Genomic DNA, 24252 nt, shown 5'->3' with positions numbered 1-24252 from the left:
GCCAGAGTCCAACTTTGTAAGAATAAGAGAAGAAGGAGGAAGAGAGGTTTACTTAGTTCCAAGCATTTCGAATTGAAATCTAACTTCTAAAAATGGTAACCCACATGTTCCTCGGGTTGTTCTGAACCAACATTCCTCAACTTCATTGCCTAAGATAACCTGAAATGGGATCTCTTAGTTTGCTGACATCCTAACCAGCAATTTGTCAAATTTCACAGACCTTAAGACAGTCCTTTGGCGGTGAGAACAACTCACTCAATGAGACCCCTGAAAAACTACACAGGAGTCCTGTGGGAACTCAGCAGTTCATGTGTGATCTGCTTTTCCTTCCACTTTGTTTCGAGTTATGTTCTCTCCCATTACTCCTTTAGAAATATACCCCATTGTCAGCGTTGAGGTATCTTAACATTAATGCCAAGAGTCCAATTTCTTATTGATTTATTTTTATTTACATAGGTTCCCAATCAACTTCTGAGCCAAAAGTACAACCCCTACCTGTTTTGTAGGAGGAAAAGGAGGCTAAACAGATGATAGTATTTATATATGGTGTTCTCTGCTTTAAAATAGTTCAACAGGAAAAACAGAAGTTTTACGCAGTAATTTAAAAAATTCTAGCATATACTCTTCCGGAGAAGGCAATGGCACCCCACTCCAGTACTCTTGCCTGGAAAATCCCAGGGACAGAGGAGCCTGGTGGGCTGCAGTCCATGGGGTCACTAGGAGTCAGATATGACTTAGCGACTTCACTTTATTTTTTCACTTTCATGCATTGGAGAAGGAAATGGCAACCCACTCCAGTGTTCTTGCCTGGAGAATCCCAGGGACAGGGGAGCCTGGTGGGCTGCCGTCTATGGGGTCGCACAGAGTCGGACATGACTGAAGCGACTTAGCAGCAGCAGCAGCATATACTCTTAAGCCTTGGCCTGTGGCTTTAGCTGTATATGGCAGTGCAGAAACTGTGGATGTACTCGGTTTTTTACTAGCATGAAGCCTCCCCACTTGCAACTCCTTGGGCAGTATCTAACTACTCCAAAATCACTGTAAGATCAGGTGGTCCAACCATCACAGCTAAGTTTTCTTTGGTCACTTACATTTTCTGAGGACTAGAGAGAGGAATCCTGTGTGTCCGTTTCTTCAAGATGGCATTAATCTGTCTCCTCCCTCCCCATCACCCTGTGCTGATCCCTCAGGCCTGGGACACCTGATCTCCTGCATCCTTATTAATGGGGCCCAGTACTTCCGGCGCATCAGTGAGTCTGGCATCAAGAAAATGTGTAGGAACATTTTTGTCCTGCAGCAGAATTTGACCAACATCACCATGTCACGGGAGGCAGACCTGGACTTCGCAAGGTAAGAGAGGGTAGACTGGACTCAGTTCATGTTCCATCATTAATAAAAATGGATTCTTAATCATTAAAAAGCTAGTTAAAAAAATGAAACAAGTAATTGATGTTAATTAAACTTATTGCAATGATCTTTTCACAATATATCCATATATTGAATTATTACACTGTACATCTGAAACTAATATGTCAATTATACCTCAATTTTAGAAAAGGAAAAAAAATGGAACTAACAGATGTCCTTTGGTAATAGGGAAGTAAGTCTATAAAATTCTATTGAATGTTTAATGACTGTGAAACAGGTAATTTTTCCTATTGTCTAACCTAAGGTCTTTTACTACAGAACTTCAGTAACTTTGTTTTCTAATTGTAAATGTAATATGTGCTCATTGCATAAAATATGTAGCATAAAATATGTAACCTAAAATACAAAGAAGAATATAAACATTACTCATAAACTTTTAATCTAAAAATGCAATATTTAATATACTTTCTCCTGGTTTTTATGAATGTGCTATGTGTACAGGTGAGTCTCATTCGTGGGCATGTGTATCATTTCTCTTTATAAAATTGTTAATGGGTTTTTTATTCATTTACTTTGTGTTTTCCTATATCATTAGTAACCTTTGAAAACATGGTTTTTTCCATATCCATTAATGTCCCTTGAAAATACTCTTTTTAATGCCTGAACAAATGTTTCATGGGGTAAGTAAATCATAATTTATTTATCTGATTATTAATATTTGCAGATTTGTAGACATTGGGATTTTTTACATTTTCTCTCATTATAAATAACATGTATTGAATGTATTTTTACATGAATCTATTTCTTCATCTCTTCTGTCTTTCCCAGTTGAAATCCATCCCCACTTCTTCCTTTCGGTGGGGAGAAAATGGTTACTCATCACTCTCCATGCTGTTCCTTCATGTAACTGAACGTTATTTTTTTAAAATAGTGTTTGGACTTTCTCTCTTCAGGGTTTGCTGATCTCAGTTTTTAGGGTTTCCTTGTAATACTCTTTTTCAAATGCAAGAGTTAATCTTCTCTCTTTAGGGGTCTCAACGCTACTCATACCTTTCTTAAGTCAGTGGATCTTTGGGGCTTTAATGAGAACTTTACAAGTTTTGAAGAGGATGGATGACGATTATGGTGTTGGTGTTTTATTGCTGATTATACCTGGATGAATTTTTCCATGAACCCCTTTATTGCTGGGAAGTTTTCTGCTTTTAATAGTCCGGCATGCTCCTGCCTATTATTTAGTGTTTCTGTGTCTTTTCACTTGACTTTTTGATTCCTGAAGAAATTTAATAAAATTTGAAATAATTGTTGAGAAACTTCTGGGGATGATGAAATGCTGTGTTACTTTGACAGTCATTAGGACATCCACGCTAGGATCTTCGTCTTGAAATCATATAGCCATACATCTTCACTTTGACCTTTCTTCTCCAGGTTGTCACTCGTTTGTTCCATTGCTGTCCTGTCGTTCTGCTTTTCTGTCCTCGTCCTCTGTTGTTTTCTTTCTGTTTGAGTGTGTGTGTGCATTAAATTCCCTATGTTAGGCTAAATTCAGTGGAAAGCGTTCCTTGCTCAGATTAGGGAAAGCAGGTGTGACTGAATGCTGCATTTATTTGGCCTCCCTTATGGGGAATGATCTCATTATTGAATTAGTCTATTCATAATAACATTGAAAATGGGAAGTTAAGAACACAGAGGCCTGAGGGATACAGAGAAGCATTACTAATTCTCTGAGGAATATAATTCCTAAATTCAATCATCCTCTTTTAAATGAATTTTTTTTTTTATTTTGCTGAAGTAAGTAAATTAACACAGCTTTTGACAGACACTATGGGGCCTGCACACATACTGAAAACCCTAGCATCTGAATAATGAAATGATGACTGGGCAGTGTTGAGGTTGACATTAATGGGCCGTGTACCAGCAAAGCATTTCTTCAGCGAAGCCACGCCTGTCACGGTTGGATTTGGGGGTGATATCCAAGGAAGTGGCTATAAGCTAAAAGATGACCACTTGGGAGAGATACTGCTCTCGTTACTGTTCACGGATTTTGAGAGGAGATAGGCTAGCTTAAGTATATAGCACTAGATGATTCCATCCTGATCACAGTTCAGAAAGACACATCTTTACTAGACTTGTAAGCTCCAGGAAGCCGAGATTTTCGAACCAGAGTAAGTGCTCACTTTGTATACTGGACGAATGACTAGGTATCAAATCAAGGCTTCTTTTTGTGGTAAGGAGCTTGGATAATGGCAAAGTCTAGTTTATCTTTAACATCCCGAACATTTTAACCAGCTGATGTGAGATCATTTTCTTACAGGCTGTTGAGAAACAGAGCATCTCCTTTGCAATTCTTTCTTTCTAGAAAGTGTTACAAGAAGGAATACTACATCCCTAACTATTCATAGGCTCTTTCTCCTTCATTTTCTCTTGCTCTCCTACATACACATATACTAAATACACTTTATAACCTTGTTGTTGTTGTTTTTTTCCCTGTTCTTGATTTTGGTAGGGACAGGTTTTGTGAAATGGGCTCCATCAATTCTACTGAATGTGAAGTGATGTAAAATAAACATAAGAGTGATACCAAAATAGCCAGAAATAATAGACTGCAGCAGTGTGTCTCAGCATTCCTTAAGCAATGTCTAATCAAGCACAGACAACATCTGTATTTCCAGCAAACCTCTATAGGAATGTTATCTTCTAACGTAGTAATTAATCACTAGTTGCCATGTGTCAGAAAATTTACTTAACAAGAAGTTGCAAGGCTCTTGTAGCTTTTCACTTTCACAGCCTTCCTGACCAGTGGAAAATAGAACACTCTTCCAAAACAAAGAAATGAGAGATCTGGACTCATTCCATTTATGTTAACTCTTCTACTCATGGTATTGTTGTCTCTTCATACACACCTTTGGTCCAGCTAATCTCTAATAGGAATAAATCTTGGGTGAGCAAAGGCTCAAAATAACCCATAATGTGACCAGAACTGCTGAGAGACCCTGTCCCCTATGGTAATGATCTCTGCTATGTTTTTGACCCTTTTGACACAACCATTGACTTTCAGGCTCAAAAAGAGGCTTTGTCCTGGAAAATCACTACAGACTAACTAGAAAGTGGAAGACCACTCTGAGTGTGCTCTTTAATTGCCTTCATCAAAGAACATCTTACCCTGAACTGTCACGTGCTTCAAAGCAACCCACTAGTCAGGAGTAACGGGAAAAGTCTGAATGAGTACTTCCATCCCCAGGCAGCCTTTATAGTTCAAGTAAAGCCATTGTTGGGGGGAAAAAAATCCCAGGATTTTCCTCCTAGTACTTCCGTCTCTTCCCACATTTCCCTTTTGTATTGGTCTCTCTCATTACAGTTGCCTCTTTTCTCCTTTATCTCTCCTGTTACCTCTATTATCTCTCCTTGATTCTGTGGTCTTCTTGGTTTTCTTTAGACTGGTATCTCTCTCATTATTTAATCTGGCACAGATAAGGAAATGAAAGCTAAGGTTCAGGACGTGGTGAGGTCCTATCACATAAGGAAGTAAAAGGAATCCTTTTACTCATTTGTTCAACAAATGTTTATTGAGTGTGCATCCTCTCTAGGCCCTACCCTTGTGGAATTTACATTATTATGGGCAAGGGAGACCAACTAATAAACAAGTAAGATACAAAGTATGCCAGATGATGATACGTGCTATGGTGAAAAATTCGATGTTGAGAAGAATAGAGTGTATTCAGATATAATGAAGGTAATTTGTGATTTTGAGTGTTCGGGGAAGTTCTTAATGAGATGGTAACATTTGAGGAAAGACCTAAAGAAGAGTAGGTCGTGTAAATATATAGAGGAGCTTCTGAGGAAGGGAGCACTAGGAGCAGAGAACTAGAAAGAGGCATGTATTTAGCATTTAAAGAACAGAAGAAAGGCCAGTAGGGCTGAAGTAAATAAACAAGGAAAGAATAAGAGAGGAGTCAGAGATTTAATCAAAGAAGCTGAGATCTTGAAGACCAGTATAACATTGGCCTTTACTTTGAGGTTGGAAGCTATTAGAAGAATTGGAACAGAAGAATGTCATGATCTGACTCAGGTTATAAAAGAGTCGCTTTGGCTGCTATGTGGAAAATAGATGATTTTCTGTTTTTCCTGAGGAGGGGAAATTACACACAAGGGCAGAAACAGAAGGATCTGTTAGAAAACTATTGCAATAATTTGGGTGAAAAATAGTGGTGATTCAAACCACAATTGTAGCAGTGGAGAGGATAAGAAATGGACAGATTAGGATATATCTTAAAAGTAGAGATAACAGGATTTGTTAAGGGATTGGAAGTGAACAAATGACCCCAAGATTTTTGTTCTGAGCCATTCAAAGGATGGTATTTTCATTTATTGAAATGAAAATGAGCCAGACGACGGGAAAGGCAGGTTGAGTTGAGGGGGCAGGCAAATACAAAGAGGCTATCAAGAGTTTGGATTTAGAAATACGAAGTTTGAGATGCTGATTAGATGTCTAAATAGAAGTAAAGAAGAGAGACCTGGATACACAAATCTAAAGTTCAGGAAAGAGGTGGTGGTTCAGTCTTTCAGTTGTGTCTGACTCTTTGTGACCCCATGGACTGTAGCACGCCAGGCTTCCCCATCCTTCACTACCTCCTGGAGTTTACTCAAACTCATGTCCATTGAGTTGATGATGCCATCCAACCATCTCATCCTCTGTCTCCCCCTTCTCCTCCTGCCCTCAGTCTTTCCCAGCATCATGGTGTTTTCCAGTGAATCAGCTCTTCGCAGCAGGCCCAAGTATTGGAGCTTCAGCTTTAGCATCGGTCCTTCCACTGAATATTCAGGACTGATTTCCTTTAGGATCAACTAGGTTGCTCTCCTTGCTGTCCAGGGGACTTTCAAGAGTCTTCTCTAGCACCACAGTTTTAAAGCATCAATTATTCGGCGCTCAGGCTTGTTTATGGTCCAGTCTCACATCTATACATGACTACTGGGAAAACCATGGCTTTGACTATATGGACCTTTGTTGGCAAAGTGATGTCTCTGCTTTTTCAGGAAAGTGATATACACTGGAAATGGGAGTTTGTGGTTCATTAGCTTATAAATGTCATGTTAAAGTCATGAGACAGAGTGAGAAGTGAGACTGCAATGAGAATGAATAGAGGAGAAAGCAAGGCGGACCAAGCATTGGTCCTTGGGTCCTCCACTGCTTAGACGTTGGAATACTGGGAAAGAACCAGCAAAGGAACCTGAAAAGGAGCAGCCAATGAAGTAGGAAAATAACCAGGGGAGGTTTGCGTCCTAGAAGTGAAGAACATGTTTGAAGAGGAGAGTGTCCTCATCTGTGTTAAATGCTGCCAGTAGGTTAAATGAGCTCAGGATAGAGAATCAGCCCCTAGTAGACTTGATCAGATATCTGAAATGCTTTGGTTTGCATTCCTTTTATCTGCCCTACAACTTACCTAGTATAGCAACAAACTTGGAACATATTTAGGGAAGGCTGCTTACTCCTCAGTTCCATGGTAGGGTCTGAAGCATTTGGGGCAAGCAGAAATGCAATTAGTGTGATTCTAGTGTGATATATAAAAGACCAAATTGGCAGCCTCTTTTTTTCTCATTGAATAGTTAGAAAGAAAGCCCTGCTCTTCCCAGCAAAGGTACTCATCCACTTCCCATGATGAAGCGGAGTTGTGATCACTCTTAGAGAGAGACTAACCAATGGTGACTTCCCTGGTGGCTCAGATAATAAAGAATCCACCTGCCATATGGGGGACCTGGGTTCGATCCTTGGGTTGGGAAGATCCTCTGGAGGAGGGTATGGCAGTCCACTCTAGTATTCTTGCCTGGAGAGTTCCCAATGACAGAGGAGTCTGAAGGGCTACAGTCCATGGGGTCACAAAGAGTCAGACACAACTGAGCAACTAAGCAGAGCACACAGCTAAGTGAGTTTGCTTTTAATGATGGCAGTCTTTGCTCCTAGGTGCCTCACCCCTCTTTAGCCCCAGTTCCTCTTCCAGAAGCTCCAAGTTAGCTTTGAAGCTGTTCTGTACATATTGACTTAACCAAGTCCTATATCTCCTATATATAGTACCCTATGGAGTGGGAACATCTACTCCACAGAAGACAACAGAAAAATCTGCACTGATAGAGAGTAAACTGTTTGGTACCTGGGAACAAAAGAAGAAAAATATCTTGCCTGAACTGCCTCCTCTGGACATAGGTTTATATGGAGAAGTACAGTACATCATAGACCACCAATAGAATGGGAGAAAATATTTGGATATCACATATCTCATAGGGATTTATATCCAGAATATATATGGAACTCTTACAACTCAATAATACAAAAGCAAATAACCTAATTTAAGACTAGGTAAAGCTATCCCAGTAGCATTGTGCATACCTAGTACCCCAGTCTGGTTCTAAGTGCTATTCAATAAAAGGAAGCAGGGCTCCTGCAGAAAGTGACTGATTGTAGGACTGGAACAAGAAATAGACAAGATGAGCCTGTAGTATTAATACTTTCTGAAGATCCCCCTGGATAAGGAAATGGCACCCCACTCCAGTATTCTTGCCTGGAAAATCCCATGGACGGAGGAGCCTGGTGGACTACAGTCTATGGGGTTACAAAGAGTCGGACACAACTGAGCGACTTCACTGTAGTACCAGAAAGTAAGGAAGTACTAAACACACGCACATACATAACAGTGTGTCAGAGAGACACAGGAAGAGCTCCCAATGGCAAAGAGGGGACCATTGGAGCCACAGAATAAACAAAGTACTACTGAATATCAACCCAAACTATCAAGTAAATGTCCATAAGTCCATACTGATGTAAATGGTTGACTACAGTAATAAACAAGGAGGAAGAGAAAAATCTGTGCAGAAGCATTCCGGATAGATTATGGAGCTAATCTACAGGTAGAGGCCCACTTTTTAAGGCTGGCTGCACATAATTACTTCCCTCCAAAGAGTACATGTGGAATGTGGGGGAGTCACTTTCTAGTGGAAAAGTCTGACGAATAGTATTTCAGCCAGGTTATCAAAGTCAGCATCAATATGCATAAATCGTGACCCATATAGTAAAAAGTATCAAATTAATCCCACTACATGAAGATCCTGCAAAATACCCATCCAATTCTCCTCAAAACTGTCAAGTTTGTTAAAACCAAGGAAAATCTAAGAAGCTGTAATAGCCGAGAGGAACCTAAGAAGACATGATACTTACATGTAATGTGGTATCCTGGGTAGGATTCTGAAACAGAGGAAGACATTAGGTAAAAACTAAGGAAATGGGAATAAACTATGAACTTCGGTTAATAATTTATCAATATAGGTTCATCAGTTGTGCTACATGTATCATACTAATGTAGGATGTTAATAATAGGGAATTTGGGTATAAGTTAAACAGGAAATGTTCTATCTTCCCAATTTTTCTTTTAGTCTAAAACTGTTGGGAAGAATTAAAATCTATTAATAAAAAAATGGGCAAAAAATTTAATAAACATTTGTCTAACAAGACATATAGATGGCCAGTATACATATGAAAAGATGCTCAACACTATTTGTTACTAAGGAAATGCAAACCAATATTACAATAAGATACCACATCACAGCTACTAGGATTACTATAATCAAAAAGACAAAAGCAAGTGTTGGATTACTGTAATCAAAAAGACAGACAATAGCAAGTGTTGGAGAGAATGTGGAGAAACTAGAACATTCATATCAATACATTGGTGATAGGAATATAAAACGGTGCAACCGCTCTTTGGAAAACAATTTATAAGTTCCTCAAAAAGTTAGCCATAGAGTTACTGTGTGTGTGTGCACACGCACGCATGGGTGTGTTCAGTCGTGTCCATCTCTTTGGGACCCGATGGACTGTAGCCCACCAGGCTCCTCTGTTCATGGAATTTTCCAGGCAAGAATACTGGAGTGAGGGACTTCCCAGTAGTCCAGTGGCTAAGACCCTGTACTCTTAATGCAGACGGCTAGGGTTCCATTCCTGGTCAGAGAACTGGATCCTACATGCTGCAACTGAGACCTGGTGCAGCCAAATAAATAAAACTTAAAAAAAAACAAAAAGAATACTGGAGTGGGTTACCTTTTCCTCCTCCAGGGGATCTTCCTGACCCAGGGATCAAACCCACGTCACTTGGTATCCATATAATCCAGAAATTCCACTCCTAGGTATATACCTAAGAGAAATGAAAATTTATATCTCCACAGAAATTTGTACATAGATGTTCAGAGCAGCATTACTCATAAAAGCCGAAAAGTGGAAACTGCCGAGGTAACCATCAACTAATAAATAAAATATGATCAATCCATATCTACAATAGATTTATTCAGCCATAAATACAAAAGTACTAATATATGATACAACATGGATAAACCTTGCAAACTTTAAGTGAAAGGAGCTCGTCACAAAAGATCATATGTTAACTCCATTGATATGAAATGCTCAAAATAACTAATGTTATAGAAGTTGAATGCATAGTGGTTACTTAGAGCTAGTGGGTTGGAAGGAAATGGGACATGGGTACAAGGTCTCCTTTAGGGGTGGTTCTAAGATAGATTGTGTTGACAGTTGTACAGCCTTACAAATATATTAAAAGACATTTAACTGTGCACTTTGAATGAATTGCACAATGAATGAATTGTATGGCATACTCTCAATAAAGCTGTTTTTTTTGTTTTTTTTTTCTTTTTAGAAAAAAACTGACACAGTGTTATATGGCAGTTATACTTCAATTTTTTAAAAGATTGAACTTTAAAGATTAAAGTCCTAAACTTTATAGGCAATAAGTAGCTTAAGTTTTGTATTCACATTAATGGGGAGCTTTGTAAAGGAAATATCTAACTCTTTTTGAGTTTCCCTAACACATCTGAGAGAGATCAAGACAGAATTCTGGAGGAGATAATACTTAATTTTTTAAAAATATTTGTTTGTTTGGCTGTGCTGGGCCATAGCTGTGCCGTGCTAACTGAGTTACAGCATGTGGGATCTAGTTCCCTGACCAGGGATCGAACCTGGGTCCCCTACATTGGGAGCATGAAGTCAGCCACTGGACCACCAGGGAAAATCTCAATACTAATCTTAACTGAAAATATCCAGGATAGGGAGAGAGCCATTTGGAACAGAAAGGGCAGTTCAGGGTGACTGGAGCAGATGCTCAAGGCAGGCAGTGGTGAAGTGTAACCTGAGGAGAGACCAGAGCTGGCTCAACATAAGCCCCGCCTCATCAGAGGCCTTCTCTCTACAGTTCCAAGACAACCTGCTTCTCCTCTCAGCACTCCCTGTATTCCTTACCCTGATTTATTTTTTAGCACATATCACCATCTGATGTATTTAATATATACTTGTTTCTTTGTTCCTTGTCTATGAACTCTAGAAGGCAAGAACTCTTGTTCATTTCTGTATCTCCAGGGCTAAGAACAATACCTGGGATGCAGTGTTGTTGTTGTTGTTCAGCCACTAAATTGTGTCTTAACTCTTTGCAACCCAATGGACAGCAGCATGCAGGCTCCTCTGTCCTCCACTGTCTCCAGAAGCTTGCTCAGACTCACATCCATTGAGCCTGTGATGCTATCTAACCATCTCATCCTCTGCTGCCTTCTTTTGCCTTCAGTGTCTCCCAGCATCAGGATCTTTTCCAATAAGTATGCTCTTCACATCAGGTGCCCGAAATATCAGAGCTTTAGCGTCATTCCCTCCCATGAGTATTCAGGGTTGATTTCCTTTAGGATCAACTGGTTTGATCTCCTTGCAGTCCAAGGGACTCTCAAGAGTCTTCAGTAGGCATTCAGTAAATATTTGTGGCGTGATAACTTTAACCGTGTTGTGGCCTAAAGGGCTTTAAGCAGAAAGGGAGATGGTCAGATTTGTTTTCTAAGAAGATTATTTCAGCAACTATATAGAAAATGGCCTTGAGGGCAATAACCCTAGAGGCCTTGCAGACCAATTGGAAGGTAATTGTAGAGAGAGAGATGTGTAGAGCCTGAACTAGGTCAGTCCTGGTGGAGATGGAGGGGACAGATTTGAGATGTATAAATGAGCTGAAATGTGCGGGATATAAAGAGTGATTAAATGTTGAGGATAAAGAAAAATGGGTCAGATTTGACCCTCCACTCTCTGACATGGATGTATACGTGGGTCCCCACACTGTTAAATCAGATAAGCCTATAGGAAGAGGGAGGAGTGGGCTTGGCAGAAGGAAGATCATCAGTGGATGTGACAAGTGTAAGATGTTTGTGAGATTTCCAGTGGAGATGGCTCATGTGCAACTGAGTGTGTAAGCTAGAAGCTTGGAGAAGAGTGGAGGAGGGGAGGGGCCTGGTTTGAACAGTTTGGGGAATCATCAGCTCGAGGTTGTTATTTAAGACCATTAGAGGACAAGACTTCTCTGGCAGTCCAGTGGTTAGACTAGTGATAGTCTAGTGCGCTTCCACCGCAGAGGTCATGGGTTTGGTCCCTGGTCAGGGAACTAATATCCCACAAGCTGCATAGCACACCTAAAATTTAAAAAAAAAAAAAAAAAGAGAGAGAGAGAGGAGACGGAGAACACCAGCATGTAAAGGGCATGAGAAGGAAGAGGGACCCCAGAAGAGGACAGGGAAGGAATGACCCCACAGTACAAGAGCCAGAAAAGAGCACAGCGTGAAATTGCTACCTGCACTGACACGGTACTCTCCCCACAAAATGATCCAGCATCTTTCCTCCCAATCAATGATCACATCTTCTAATTTTAATTTCTCCCAGCTCCTCTTTGAGGTAGACTGTTTAAATGCTTTCCTCAAGGCGGCAGAGCGAGTGACAAAGCCAGCCTAAGCATATCAGCTTGGACTCCTGCTTTATCCTTGACCTTGTACTTTCTCTAAGGCCAGCGATGACCTCTGGCGTAGCTGAGAATATTGAATTCCTTCCAAGGGAGCTGCTTTGGTAGACGTGATTCCTACAGACCTATTGTCCCAGGGACATTACTCTGGATTTCTGCAGAAAAGGTTATTATGGGTTTTCCTATCTGAAGTGACCAGGGAGCTGTTTGATAGGTAGGGATTAGCAATGACATGCTGCCATCTACTGGAAACACCCATGGACATCCAGACAGGCCTGTGGTCTCTTAACTCCCTGTCACTCTGATGAGTCTGGAGCAGGGCTGCCTCACTGGTAGGCTTCAGAGGTGAAAATAATGAAGTGTCCTCGCCTATTACGTGAAATTTCCTGACTGCAGTGCTTAAAGAGCAGCTCTATTCCTAAAATATGTATATGCATTTTCCCATTATTTTCACATTTTCCCCAACTTTATTGTGCTGTTAGTCTTACCTGCCTTTCTGATTCTGGGGTAATGCATCCTTTTTCCAACCTTTACCTGTCATATATTCCAGGACTGTGGCTCAAGATTATTAATTTTGATTAATTTTGTGATTAATTTGCAGGAGAAATTAGTCTGCTATCAAAATTCTTTCAGTGATGATGCCACTAAAAATTCTGTTACATCTCCTGAGTTTCCTAGTGATACAAAGCGAACCTGACTTTCCTAGGTACCCAAGTCATTGGGGAAATACAAGAGGCTACATGGCTTTTGCTCCCTGGAAGAAGGAAATATGCCAGTTATTAAAATTTAGTGACAAAACAAAACTTTGTGTGGCATGATCTCTGAGGCAGTTTTTGTAAATATTATTACAAGTAGATTTAAATATCATTACATTCCCCCTAATTAAACTTGTATTTGACTTTGTTCCTGACCATACCTGTTTCTAACGATACCACTTTCTACTGATCTCCTTTTTCTGTGTTCACTGCACTCACAGTAGGTTCCATACATTCTACCAACTAACTGGTGATTAATTGCTTTATTAATTAGGTGAGTATGCCTACTGGTCTTCATATCCCCCGAGAGCACAGCAGAACAATGAGTACTCAGAAGGCTCTCAAAAAATAATACCTGTCAGTATTGGTGTTTGATTCCTTATAAACCTATCCAGTGTGTGAGCTTTGATTAAGTAAGATTTCTTTTGATTATGCTCAATTAACGTCACCATACCTTGTACATATACAACGTCAGTGTATAATTTAGGGTTCCCCGAGAGTATCGGCAGCCATAGTCGTCATCTTCCCTTTGTTGCACATGTGCTAGGATTGGATGATTCAGAGATTAGCATAGATGGCAGGTGTTATTATATCCAATAAAGATCCTATGGAACAGAAATCAGAAGTGACTTGTCCAAAATCTCTCATCAAGTTGTGCTATTTATATCCCCTGCATGGCCTCTGTAGTCGCCATAGTGTGGAAATTAAATTAATTCACCCAGTGAGGCCATTTTTCTGCCAGGAAAGGATTGTATTGTTCTAGAAAGACATTACGCTTATTCTATGACTAAAGCAGGGGAAAGATCATTCTAATGATCACTCTAATAGAATCCTTACTGAAAAACTTGAGACTGGAAGCTGACGCCTTTCTTATCTTATAAATAAAAATAGAGGGTTTAATTTTGATGCCTAAAAGGAAGAAACAGGCGCAATTGGCTATCATGGTGTAAACAGAGCTACAACCCCTTACAAGTCATATGGAGGCTAGACTTCCTTCTGCATTCCCTCTCTTGTTCCATTTTATACAGAAAGCCCTTCTCTCCATTCTCACCCCCTGCTTTGCCTAACACCATTTGTCAGTCTACGAGAATAGTGCTGAAGGGAGGCCAGGTGGCTGCAATGAGCTCAGTGGTCAGCACCCAGCCAGACCATTTTGCTCTCTCAACCACCCCCTAACAGTCAGGTCCACATCCATTTCTCACCTTATCATCTCTTTCCTCTCCACCTCAATCTTCTACCCTCTGTAATTATCAAACAATACCTTATTATATCCATATGGTTCTTCATTTGTTATTGTTGTTCAGTCACAAAGTGTGACTACTCAAAGTGTCCTACTCTTTGTGACCCCATGGACTACAGAACACCAGGCTTCCCTGTCCTTCACCTGAACTTCACCCAAACTTCACCCAAACATCAATCTGCCGAAGTTTGCTCAAACTCATATCCATTGAAGTCAGTGATGCCATCCAACCATCTTCATCTGTACCTATTGTGTAATACTTTATTGCTCTAATTCTTACTAACATGTTCTTCCTCCCCATTTCATTATAAAGCCCTTGTGACTAGTTACCATGATTGTGTTTTGCTTTCTTGCGGTTTCTGAAATTTGTCTTTTGTTTTCCTTTTCTTCTTTGTAATAGTCAGCAACCTGAAGTGTTCATGAATGTAATGTGAGTTTCCAAGCATGCTTGATGAATATGAATTTACTTGCATGTTTCAGAGAGCATCCATAGCTAATTATAGATAGGTTACCAAGAAATAAACATGTGCCTGATAGACCTGTGGCTGCAGACTGCTTTTACTAAAGCAGAGACAGCATCTAGCAGTCAAGTAACTTTAGTGTAGATCACCTAGAGGCTTAATTATTTACTTTCTCCCAGTTATGATGATGATATATTCCCATTTTAATGAAAGAGTAGTCACTGATACTATTATATAATTAAACTCAGTGAATGACATGAACCTTAGGAAATGTTTGACCTACAATGGTTCACTGAATCCTTCCTGAAACTCCATATGTAGCTACTACCGCCCCATTTTCTAGTTGCAAAGAAAAAGCTAAAGCTTGAGGAGGCTAAAGTAAATTCCCAGTTTACACAAGAATGAGCTTCAGGATTCAAACTTAGGTCAGTCCAACCCCAGAGTCTCTGAATGTCCTTAACCATGTGGAACCAGGGCTGTCATTTGGTAAATCCTAGGTTTCTGTTTTGCTCTGTTTAATTAAAATATGATTTTATTTTTCAATGAGGCGCTTCTCTTTTCCGTTCCTTTATTTTTTCTGGTTGTGTGTCTCCATCGAGCTCTGGTCTTGGCAGCTGTAGTTAGCTTTAATGAGCAGTTTCACTGGAGGATGCAGATTCTCTTTCACGAACGTGTTGCACTGGTTTTGCTCAGCCAGTAGGTACTCGGTGCTGCTTGCTGCTCACCTGCCCACGTTCCAAACAGCTGTCCAGGAGCAACACCACTGGATGCCCAAGACCATGCTCTTGGAGTCATAGCACAAATTAGAACCACTACACGATTCATATTCCCAGTAAACTCTATGATTAACCCCAAGTACATACACCTTTGCTTTAAAAACACGGTGCCAAGTGGTCATCAAAAGCCAGAGGGCGTAAGAATTTCCCAGGGAACTTGCTTTTGGTGGAATTCTCTGACTCCATCCATAAAATTTCTGATTTAGACGGTTGAGGATGGGCCCAGGCATCTGCAGTTTGTTTAAAGGTGCCCAGGGATCCTGATGCAGGTAGTTCTTGGACTCTAACCTCATGTTCTTTGAGACTCTACAATATCCAGGCCATTTTTCTTTTACCCTCTTATTCTCCTTTCTTCCCCTTTACCCTTTTTTTCTCCTGCTGCAGGCAATGAAAGTAAAAATTATCTGAAAACACTTTTCATCATTTAAAACCCCTTATGGAGTCACCATTATTGTTTTGAGGAAGAGTCCAGCTGTGTTCTTGGAAGTTCGGGGATGAACAAAGTAGTGTTTTATTATCTAGTGGGAGGCTGTAAACGAATTCAGCCCATGATTTTTGCATAAACTTGGGCCCATCACTTGAGCTCTCTTGGCTGAAGTTTCCTCATCTATAAAATGAGTATTTGACTAGAAAATCAACTCAAGGGTATCTTGTAGATTAGACTTGTGCAGCCAGAGATGGGATTCAGGGGTCTAGAGTTCCACCCCAACCCCTAGCTCTCAAGAGACCATCCCAGGAAAGACTTTTAAAGGGAGGGAAGTGAACTTCAGTCTAATTCCACAAAGACACTGTAAAGATTTCTGAGATACACAGCATGTAACAGGCATTTTAGTGTTTGTTGATAGGATGAACAAATTAATGCATGTGTATATGACTGGATGAATGGATGAATGAATGGAGAAAGAAGTAGTGTAGGCCTGTTTCTTTCACAGTCGAGATCATGGTTGTAGCATTGCTCACCCCATGTACTGGGGAGTTAGACAGATAGAGAAGCTGGCTACTGTTTTTTGCATGACCTATAAAGGTCTCATAAGGCTCTGAACAGTAATTCAAAAAATAAACATGTAGGTACTCAAAAATATAAATGTCACATCAGCTATAGCTCTTCATCTCCTTTGCTGCGCTGTGGTTTTCCAATTGATGGAAAGGTTTTATTCAGATCAGCTATTTCACTTTTTCCTGGAGGTACTCTTAATCTTTGTGTTCTAACCTTTAAGGATATAGGCTTCGGTTGCTGCTATAATGATTTCCATTGCCTGGCATCTACATGTTTAAATTTCTCCAAAGAATTGTACACCTTCCGTTTTTTGTCGATTAGAGATAGAGTCAAATGAGGAAAAAAACAAGTGGGGGTTGGAGAGGCCGGTTCTTGATTGACATCTCTCTCTTGATACCTGGGTCAAGGAAAGGAGTGGATCAATGGTCTTTGCTTTGCAGCCGGCGTTAATACCGTGTCTCTTGCTCCTTTTGGCAATCTGTATCACAAAGATGCTGATTAAACATTTTGGGGTACCAGGGACAGAGGAAGGAGGGAGAGGTTGGTGATTTTTAGCAGCTCAAGCATTTTATTGACAACATTAAAGGCTTCATAATATATTCGACCGGAAATTAATTACAGCCCAGTTTCCCCGTTTCTCCCTTAGGTGACTGTCTTCTGTTGATGTGCGCCGCTGTGAAAGTAATAATAGGTTTCAAATGTTTGTGAAAAACATAAAGTAATTACTTGCTGTGATAAATCAGTCATTAGAAGTTTCGACTTCTCTCGGCTCCGTGTATGTGGTGGTAGGTTGGCGTCTGTTGTTAACTTTAATTATATAGCACTGAAGAATTTTTACTTTTCGGTTTTCAGAAATTTTGCTTTCTTTCTCCCTCTTTTGGTTTCCTGGTTCTCCAGGGATGAAAGTACTGAAGTGATAATGACATGTAACTAACATTTGAACAGGGGAAGCATATATCTGCCAGGGAACTGATGCCTTCCTTAAGTTTTGTAGCTATTGGCTATCAGCTATTTGCCAGTTCCTCTAATGAGCCTTAAATATTTACTTTTGTTGTGCGGAGGGAAAGAACCTGTTCTCAGGCATTTTGAGGCTCCTCACAAATGGCATATGTTTAAATTATGGGCCCCGAAGCCAGAGAGATTCTAATAACTCTTTTTCGTTTTTTTAAATTATGGGAGAAAAATGCAGTTTTTTCAGTAAAACCTTCAGTTGCTTTCCTGAGGTCCTTTTCTTCTGACAGCACCTGTGCAGATCTGCTTGGATAATATCCACCCCTTTGTTAGCTCACCTGGAAAATGAGAGAGAAATTTCCTTTTGGCAACTGTCTTAGAAGGGATCCTCACCCAGACAGATACAGTAGGCAGGACTAGATACTGGCTGGTGTGACAGCCATCACACACAGGTATTCTGCTGTTGGCATGAAGGCTGGCTCACCCCTACAGACATGAACAAAACATTATACATGTTCACAGTTCTTTTTAACTCAGTTAATATTAATATTAAGTTTTTCTATTCTGTCTAATCTGTCTTGTCCTTTCCTGATGCGTGAGCCATTATAAATCCTAACTTCAAAGCTTTTCTTAAATCTCCATCAGACTGTCCTTTTCTTAGAACAATGAGTTTGTTTTTCTTTTTCCTGAATCTCTTCCTTTGAAATAGTGTTTATATTTAGAACCAAATAGAAGAGCAGCAAGAATTGGTTACTAATAATTCTGCACAAAACAATCATACAGACTGGTACTTCTGTGTTTTTTCATTGCAATGATAATTGGGGTTCATGACGTTTGCCCCTGAGAATGGAAGATCCTGTCCGCCATCAAAGAAGACTACTGCATTCAGCATAGTTTTAGCATTACATGTATTTTCCTGTATTCTGTCTTTTAAAAATTGATGACTCAATATGATATCTCAGTATAGGCCAGAATATCTGATTAACTGTAACCCCTGATTTTCTTTTGATGCCATATCCTGAAGTTTTTATAGCTCTGTAGTTCTGTCACAGCATTTCCTTTTTCCACATACAGTAAGAGCAAATTGCTTAAAATAAATATTTTTTATTATTTTTATTCGTATTACTAATAACACCTATTGTATTGAGTACTTTGTATAAGGCACTCTGCTTACGTGATTTACACACATTATCTTATTTAATCCTTATGATAACTTAGTGTGCCTGTCTATTAGCATTTTCGTTCTACAAATGGGAAAATTGAGTCTCTGAAAGATTAATTAACCCAGGGTCTACACAGCTGATAGATGACGGAACCATGATTCAAAGCCAGGTCTGGCTGCATTTTAGCTACTGTGCTATACAGCTCATGACAGTGTAATGTGTTAGTATTTCAAGAAGATAGACCATGGCCTCGATGATTTTATAGACTCTATTAAAACAATGATGATAGGGTGTTCCTAGCTGAAAGGGCTTTTAAAGGAGGGGTAATATTTTTTTTTATCTTCCTTCAGGGAAAATGAAAGGAGAGATTGTTTTGTAGGCCTGTGGGGATAAACAAAAGAAAATCCCAAAGGTGATGAGAGTGGATTTTAGCATAGCACCAAGGTCCTGTCTAGAAATGCTCACTAGTCATTGTTGAGCCCAACAAGGCCAGGATGGGGGTGGGACATCCAAGAGACCTGGCCCAGCAACAGCAGCATTGGAGGGTGTCCAGGTCAGGGGGGAAGGCTGGACCAGAGAGCCCAGGGAGAGAGGGCTCACTGCCAAGTGTACACCTCAATTCTCCAAGTATCAGGAAAACACCTACGTGTGGTGGTAATACAGTGACTGATGAAGTTGTCTAAAATAGCTTTAAAGAAGCTACTTTGATTTTTTCAAATGAATTTAATATATTCAGAAAGGAAGGGAAGCAAGAGGCTATGTCTTTTTGTTGTATCAGTAGAAAACCTAGTCACTTTTAAAGGAAAATACAATAGTGATATATGAGTGACACGTGTCATTTTTTTGTCCACCTAGCTTCTACGTCTCTTGCTGTGTTAAGGGAATTCCCCACAATGTGGCCTTGTGGGAATCCCCCTCCTTGGGGAGGGAGGCAGGGCCCATTTCCCATTATAAAAACACAAAGGCCAGGCCTGCTCACTCTGTGGTGACCCAGCCTCAGCTGGGCCAATCGGATGCACCTACTCAAAACTAATCAGGGAGCCCGGGACGAGTGCAGGGGTGATGGGGAGTCTTGTGACGTGGCATCAGCAGTAGTGGTAGCTGTCAGTCACCTGAGTCAGTGGCAGTGGCCATGACACGGTCAACATCCATTTCTGCCGGCAGCAGAGCGAGACGTGGGGTTCTGTGTGTAGCAGCAACAGTAGTGGTCTCTTCAGAAAACTGTCCTTGAAGAGTGATCCTGGAGTGACTTGGGCCTTGATCCCTAACATTGTTCATTCCTGCTCACTTTCCAAGTCTGATGTTTCCGTCTTTCTGAATCATCTATGACTTACCCGGAATCCTTTCAATAATTTCTTCTCTGCAACTTAAAACCAAGACTATTCCTTACAGACATAGTAAAATCTAGTGAATCTGGTAAAATTTAGCTTTTAAAACTGTCAATCCTCAGTAAAGCTTGGAGTCTTAAATTATTACTCACCACTGTTGAAGTTTTGGTATGAAGTTACGGCATATCTCTTTATCTTGATCAATTATAGAGAATACTTCAATTCATATCAAGAATTTTACTTTAAAAAAAAAAAGAAAGCAAAACTGGCTGGATTACATGCCCTGAAGCTTGGCTCCTTCTGGAGCTGAGAAAACTTAATTTTTGGATGTGTACATTTGTTTCCATTATATAATGGAATCATCTTATTATATAATATAAATATAATATATAATAAATCATCCCAAAACTTAGTACCAAGAGCAACAACCATTATATTGATTCTCTTGATTTAGAAGATTGGGTCCCAGCTGTGCAGTTCTTCTCCTGAAGCATCTTGGGATTTCTTGCATGACTGTAATCTGATAGCAAATGGGGCTGGAACACCCAAGATGGTTTGCCTCATGTGTCTGGTGGGAGTCTCTGTAAGGCCGGACTCAGCTGGGACACTCAGATGATTGGATCCCTCCTTCCCCCTTCTCCCCATAGTCTCAAAGATTCCTCCCTTTCGTATAGCTTTTCCATGTGCTTTCTCCATCAGGGTGGTCCTACTTCTTACACAATAACCTAGGGCTCCCAAAAGCAGGCAAGTAGAAGCTTCCAGGCCTTTTTAAGGCCTGCCCCCAGGACTGGTGCCATTATCTCTTTTACCACATTCTGTTAGTTAAAGCAAGTCACTAGGCTAGCCTAGACTTAGTGTAGGAGAAGACAACACAAAGACATAAATAAGGGAAGGTCTCACTTATTAGGGGTTATCTTTGGAATGTAAGTGCCACTCTGTCTAAACTTGAGGCCCTAGATGAGATGTTCAGTGATTGGTACAGTAAACAGCTCATGTTGGTCAGGATTCTTTCAGTTGTAAGGAGCAGAAACCAAATCCAAACTAGCTGAAGCCAAAAAAGAGAATGTATTGAATCATGAAATTTGGATATTCAAGGGGTGATTGGTTTTAGACTTGATTTTTATCCAAGGGTTCAAGCCCTATCAGCAGGACTCAATCTTTTCGTTTTTTTCCTGTCAAACTCTTGCTTCTGTTCATATCTACTAGACTTTATTATTGTATAGCCTAATTCCCTGTGTGGCCAAACATCCCCGAAGTTACATCATACTCGTAGCTAGAAATCTTAGCAAAAGAGAGAGTTATCTCTTCTAAAATCCATTTAACAGGTCTCCTGAAGGGATTCTGGTGGACCCTGTCCATCTCTGACCCAGTTGCTGTGGCCTGGGAGAATGGAGCATTCTGATTGGACAGCCCACATCACATGCCCACATCTATTGTGAAGGGTTGATCCATCCAACCTGGACCTCTTAGAACAGAGAAAAGGAAAGTTTCTCTTATCAAAAGAAGTGGGATGGATGCTTGATAAAATGCTGTAATATTAATATTGCATCTAATAACCATTTGCTGGATGAAATTTAATTGTGGCACAGCCAATAACCTTTGGAGTTTATCATGTGCCAAGGAAGATAGACAATTTAAAAATTATTTTATGGAGAGAGAGAGAGAGAGAGGTGCTGCTGCGACATTATTCAGAGTGGACTGGAATAATTAGAGAAAAATATAAAAGAAGCAATTTTTGAGCTGTCCTTTGAAGAGGTGGAAGGAATGGGATGATATTTTAGCCAAAGGATTACTTTCTGAAGAATCAAAACGCTATTAAAAAGAAGGTTATAAAGTTTAATTCTAGGGTGCTACTGCTCTCCTTAAACTATACCCTCAAGAAAATTCAGAGGCTGGTTACTACAGTGTGTTGCACTCTATAGTTTCAGAATTAGCTGGTTGTAAAGAAGATTGTTTTTTTAACCCTGAATATGACAAGTGGGTATTTTAAGTGTTTAAGGGACTCATATATAAATAAAGCTTCCAAGGTGATTGCAATCAAAAGAAAAGAAAATCTTTCAAAATATATATTCGATTTGTATCATCTGTAACTTTGATTAACAACAGATGCCAAAATTACCAGAAATAATAGTAATCTGCATTTCTGCGTATATAGTCCTCTTGTGAAGTTGAAAGTTTCCATGAATGTGAATTAATTTAGCTCCCGTCTCATGTGCAAAAGAAGAAAAGAAAGTGAGCCCAGCTCCCTCTCTCGGTCTCAAAGTCAAACGTAACAGAGTATGAGGAGAGAGTAACGAAACATGAACTGTCTAAACTGGCTACAGTTTTAATGAGATTGGTGAAAAGAGAAAGCAGTAGAGAGCAAAGAGGAGTTTAGAATTTGGTGAGTTGGGAGGGAAAGATAAATTAGGAGTTGGGTTTAATGTAAATGCACTATATATAACATGGATGAACAACAAGGACCTACTGTATAGCATAGAGAACTGTACCCAATATCTTGTGGTAACCTAGAGGGGAAAAGAATCTGAAAAAGAATACATATATACATATATATATGTATATCCATATATACATATATATGGATATCCTTTTCAGATTCTTTTCCATACATATATATGTGTATGTATAACTAAATCAGCTTGCTGTATACTTGAAGCAAACACAACATTGTAAATTAACTATATTTCAAGTGAAAAAGAAAATAGAAATGGAATTTGGTAAGAAGAGTTCTGATGACTCTCAGACATCTTGGATCATATTGTCTTCCCAGAAACCTTTGTTGGATAAGACTTCAATATGGTATCTCCTGGCCCCTTTCTTTGACACTCACAGACATGGAGTAATAGGACAGTGAAGGATCCTGATAGGAGGAGAGCCCAGACTTGACTCCTCGTTCAGGTCTCCCTCCCAGAGACCTTGATGCCTCCTGCAGGCTGATGTCAAAGGGGCTTACAAATTCACATTCACATCAGAAGCCATGACTCCCCGGGGCAGTTAACAGGCAGCCTGGGGAGAAGAGACATCATCCTGGGTTTGAAACCCCCTCCTAGTTTGTGATAAAACTCTAAGAGTGTTATGCTAACCTCATTCCTCTTGTATTTGCCTTCTCTGAGGCTAACAGAGTAATATGGCTGCTGGCCACATCTTTATAAACAGAAATTACTATGTGAGAACAATTACGACTTCTGTTCACTATCTACCCATGTGCATGTCCTTGTTAATAAGGGAGCACAGAAAGATTATTAGCTTTATTAGCTTTTAGTATTGATATCGCCATGTTCTCCCTAACCTATAAATATCTGTTCTGCCCACGTCAATTTGAATCTTTTTTTTCTCAAGTAAATTAAAGTAGAAATGCTACCATGATTAGTTACTATCTGAATTTCAGTAAACTTTTTTTTTAAGAGTTGTAATTTTTGTTTGGCTCTGGTGGATCTGTGCGGCTTGCGGGCTGTCTCTAGTTGCAGAGAGTGGGGGCTACTCTTCGTTGTGGTGTGCAGGCTTCTCATTGCAGTGGCTTCTCCTGTTGAAGAGCACAGACTCTAGGGTACATGGGCTCAGTAGTTGTGGCTCCCGGGCTTAGTCGCTCCATAGCATATGGGATCTTCCCAGAACAGGCATGAAATCAGTGTCTGTCCCTTGCATTGCAAGACAGGGACCTTTAACCACTACCACCAGGGAATCCCCTGATAAACTCTTCAGTTCAGTGCAGTCACTCAGTCGTTTCCGACTCTTTGCAACCCCATGAATCGCAGCACACCAGGCCTCCCTGTCCATCACCAACTCCCAGAGTTCACCCAAACTCATGTGCATCGAGTCAGTGATGCCATCCAGCCATCTCATCCTCTGTCATCCCCTTCTCCTCCTGCCCTCAATCCCTCCCAGCATCAGGGTCTTTTCCAATGAGTCAACTATTCTCATGAGGTGCCCAAAGTATTGGAGTTTCAGCCTCAGCATCAGTCCTTCCAATGAACACCCAGGACTGATCTCCTTTAGAATGGACTGGTGGATCTCCTTGCAGTCCAAGGGACTCTCAAGAGTCTTCTCCAACACCACAGTTCAAAAGCATCAATTCTTTGGCGCTCAGCTTTCTTCACAGTCCAACTCTCATATCCATACATAACCACTGGAAAAACCATAGCCTTGACTAGACAGACCTTCATTGGCAAAGTAATGTCTCTGCTTTTGAATATACTATCTAGGTTGGTCATAACTTTCCTTCCAAGGAGTAAGCGTCTTTTAATTTCATGGCTGCAATCACCATCTGCAGTGATTTTGGAGCCCAAAAAAATAAAATCTGACACTGTTTCCCCATGTATTTCCCGTGAAGTGATGGGACCAGATGCCATGATCTTCGTTTTCTGAATGTTGAGCTTTAAGCCAACTTTTTCACTCT

At 40.3% G+C, this 24252-nt stretch overlaps 1 protein-coding gene across 1 annotated transcript in view; it reads left to right on the top strand.

Annotated features, from left to right (window-relative positions):
- The window catches only part of EXOC4 (exocyst complex component 4), an 805586-nt gene that overhangs the window by 746397 nt on the left and 34937 nt on the right, over positions 1 to 24252 (top strand). Inside the window, exon 17 of the mRNA XM_027538961.1 lies at positions 1191 to 1350. Coding sequence (XP_027394762.1) covers positions 1191 to 1350 — 160 coding nt within the window. The remainder of the gene's footprint in view (positions 1 to 1190; positions 1351 to 24252) is intronic.

The sequence above is a fragment of the Bos indicus x Bos taurus genome, chromosome 4, assembly GCF_003369695.1.
Source record: "Bos indicus x Bos taurus breed Angus x Brahman F1 hybrid chromosome 4, Bos_hybrid_MaternalHap_v2.0, whole genome shotgun sequence".
NCBI classification, from domain to species: domain Eukaryota; kingdom Metazoa; phylum Chordata; class Mammalia; order Artiodactyla; family Bovidae; genus Bos; species Bos indicus x Bos taurus.
This window is presented reverse-complemented; position numbering and strand designations above follow the sequence as displayed.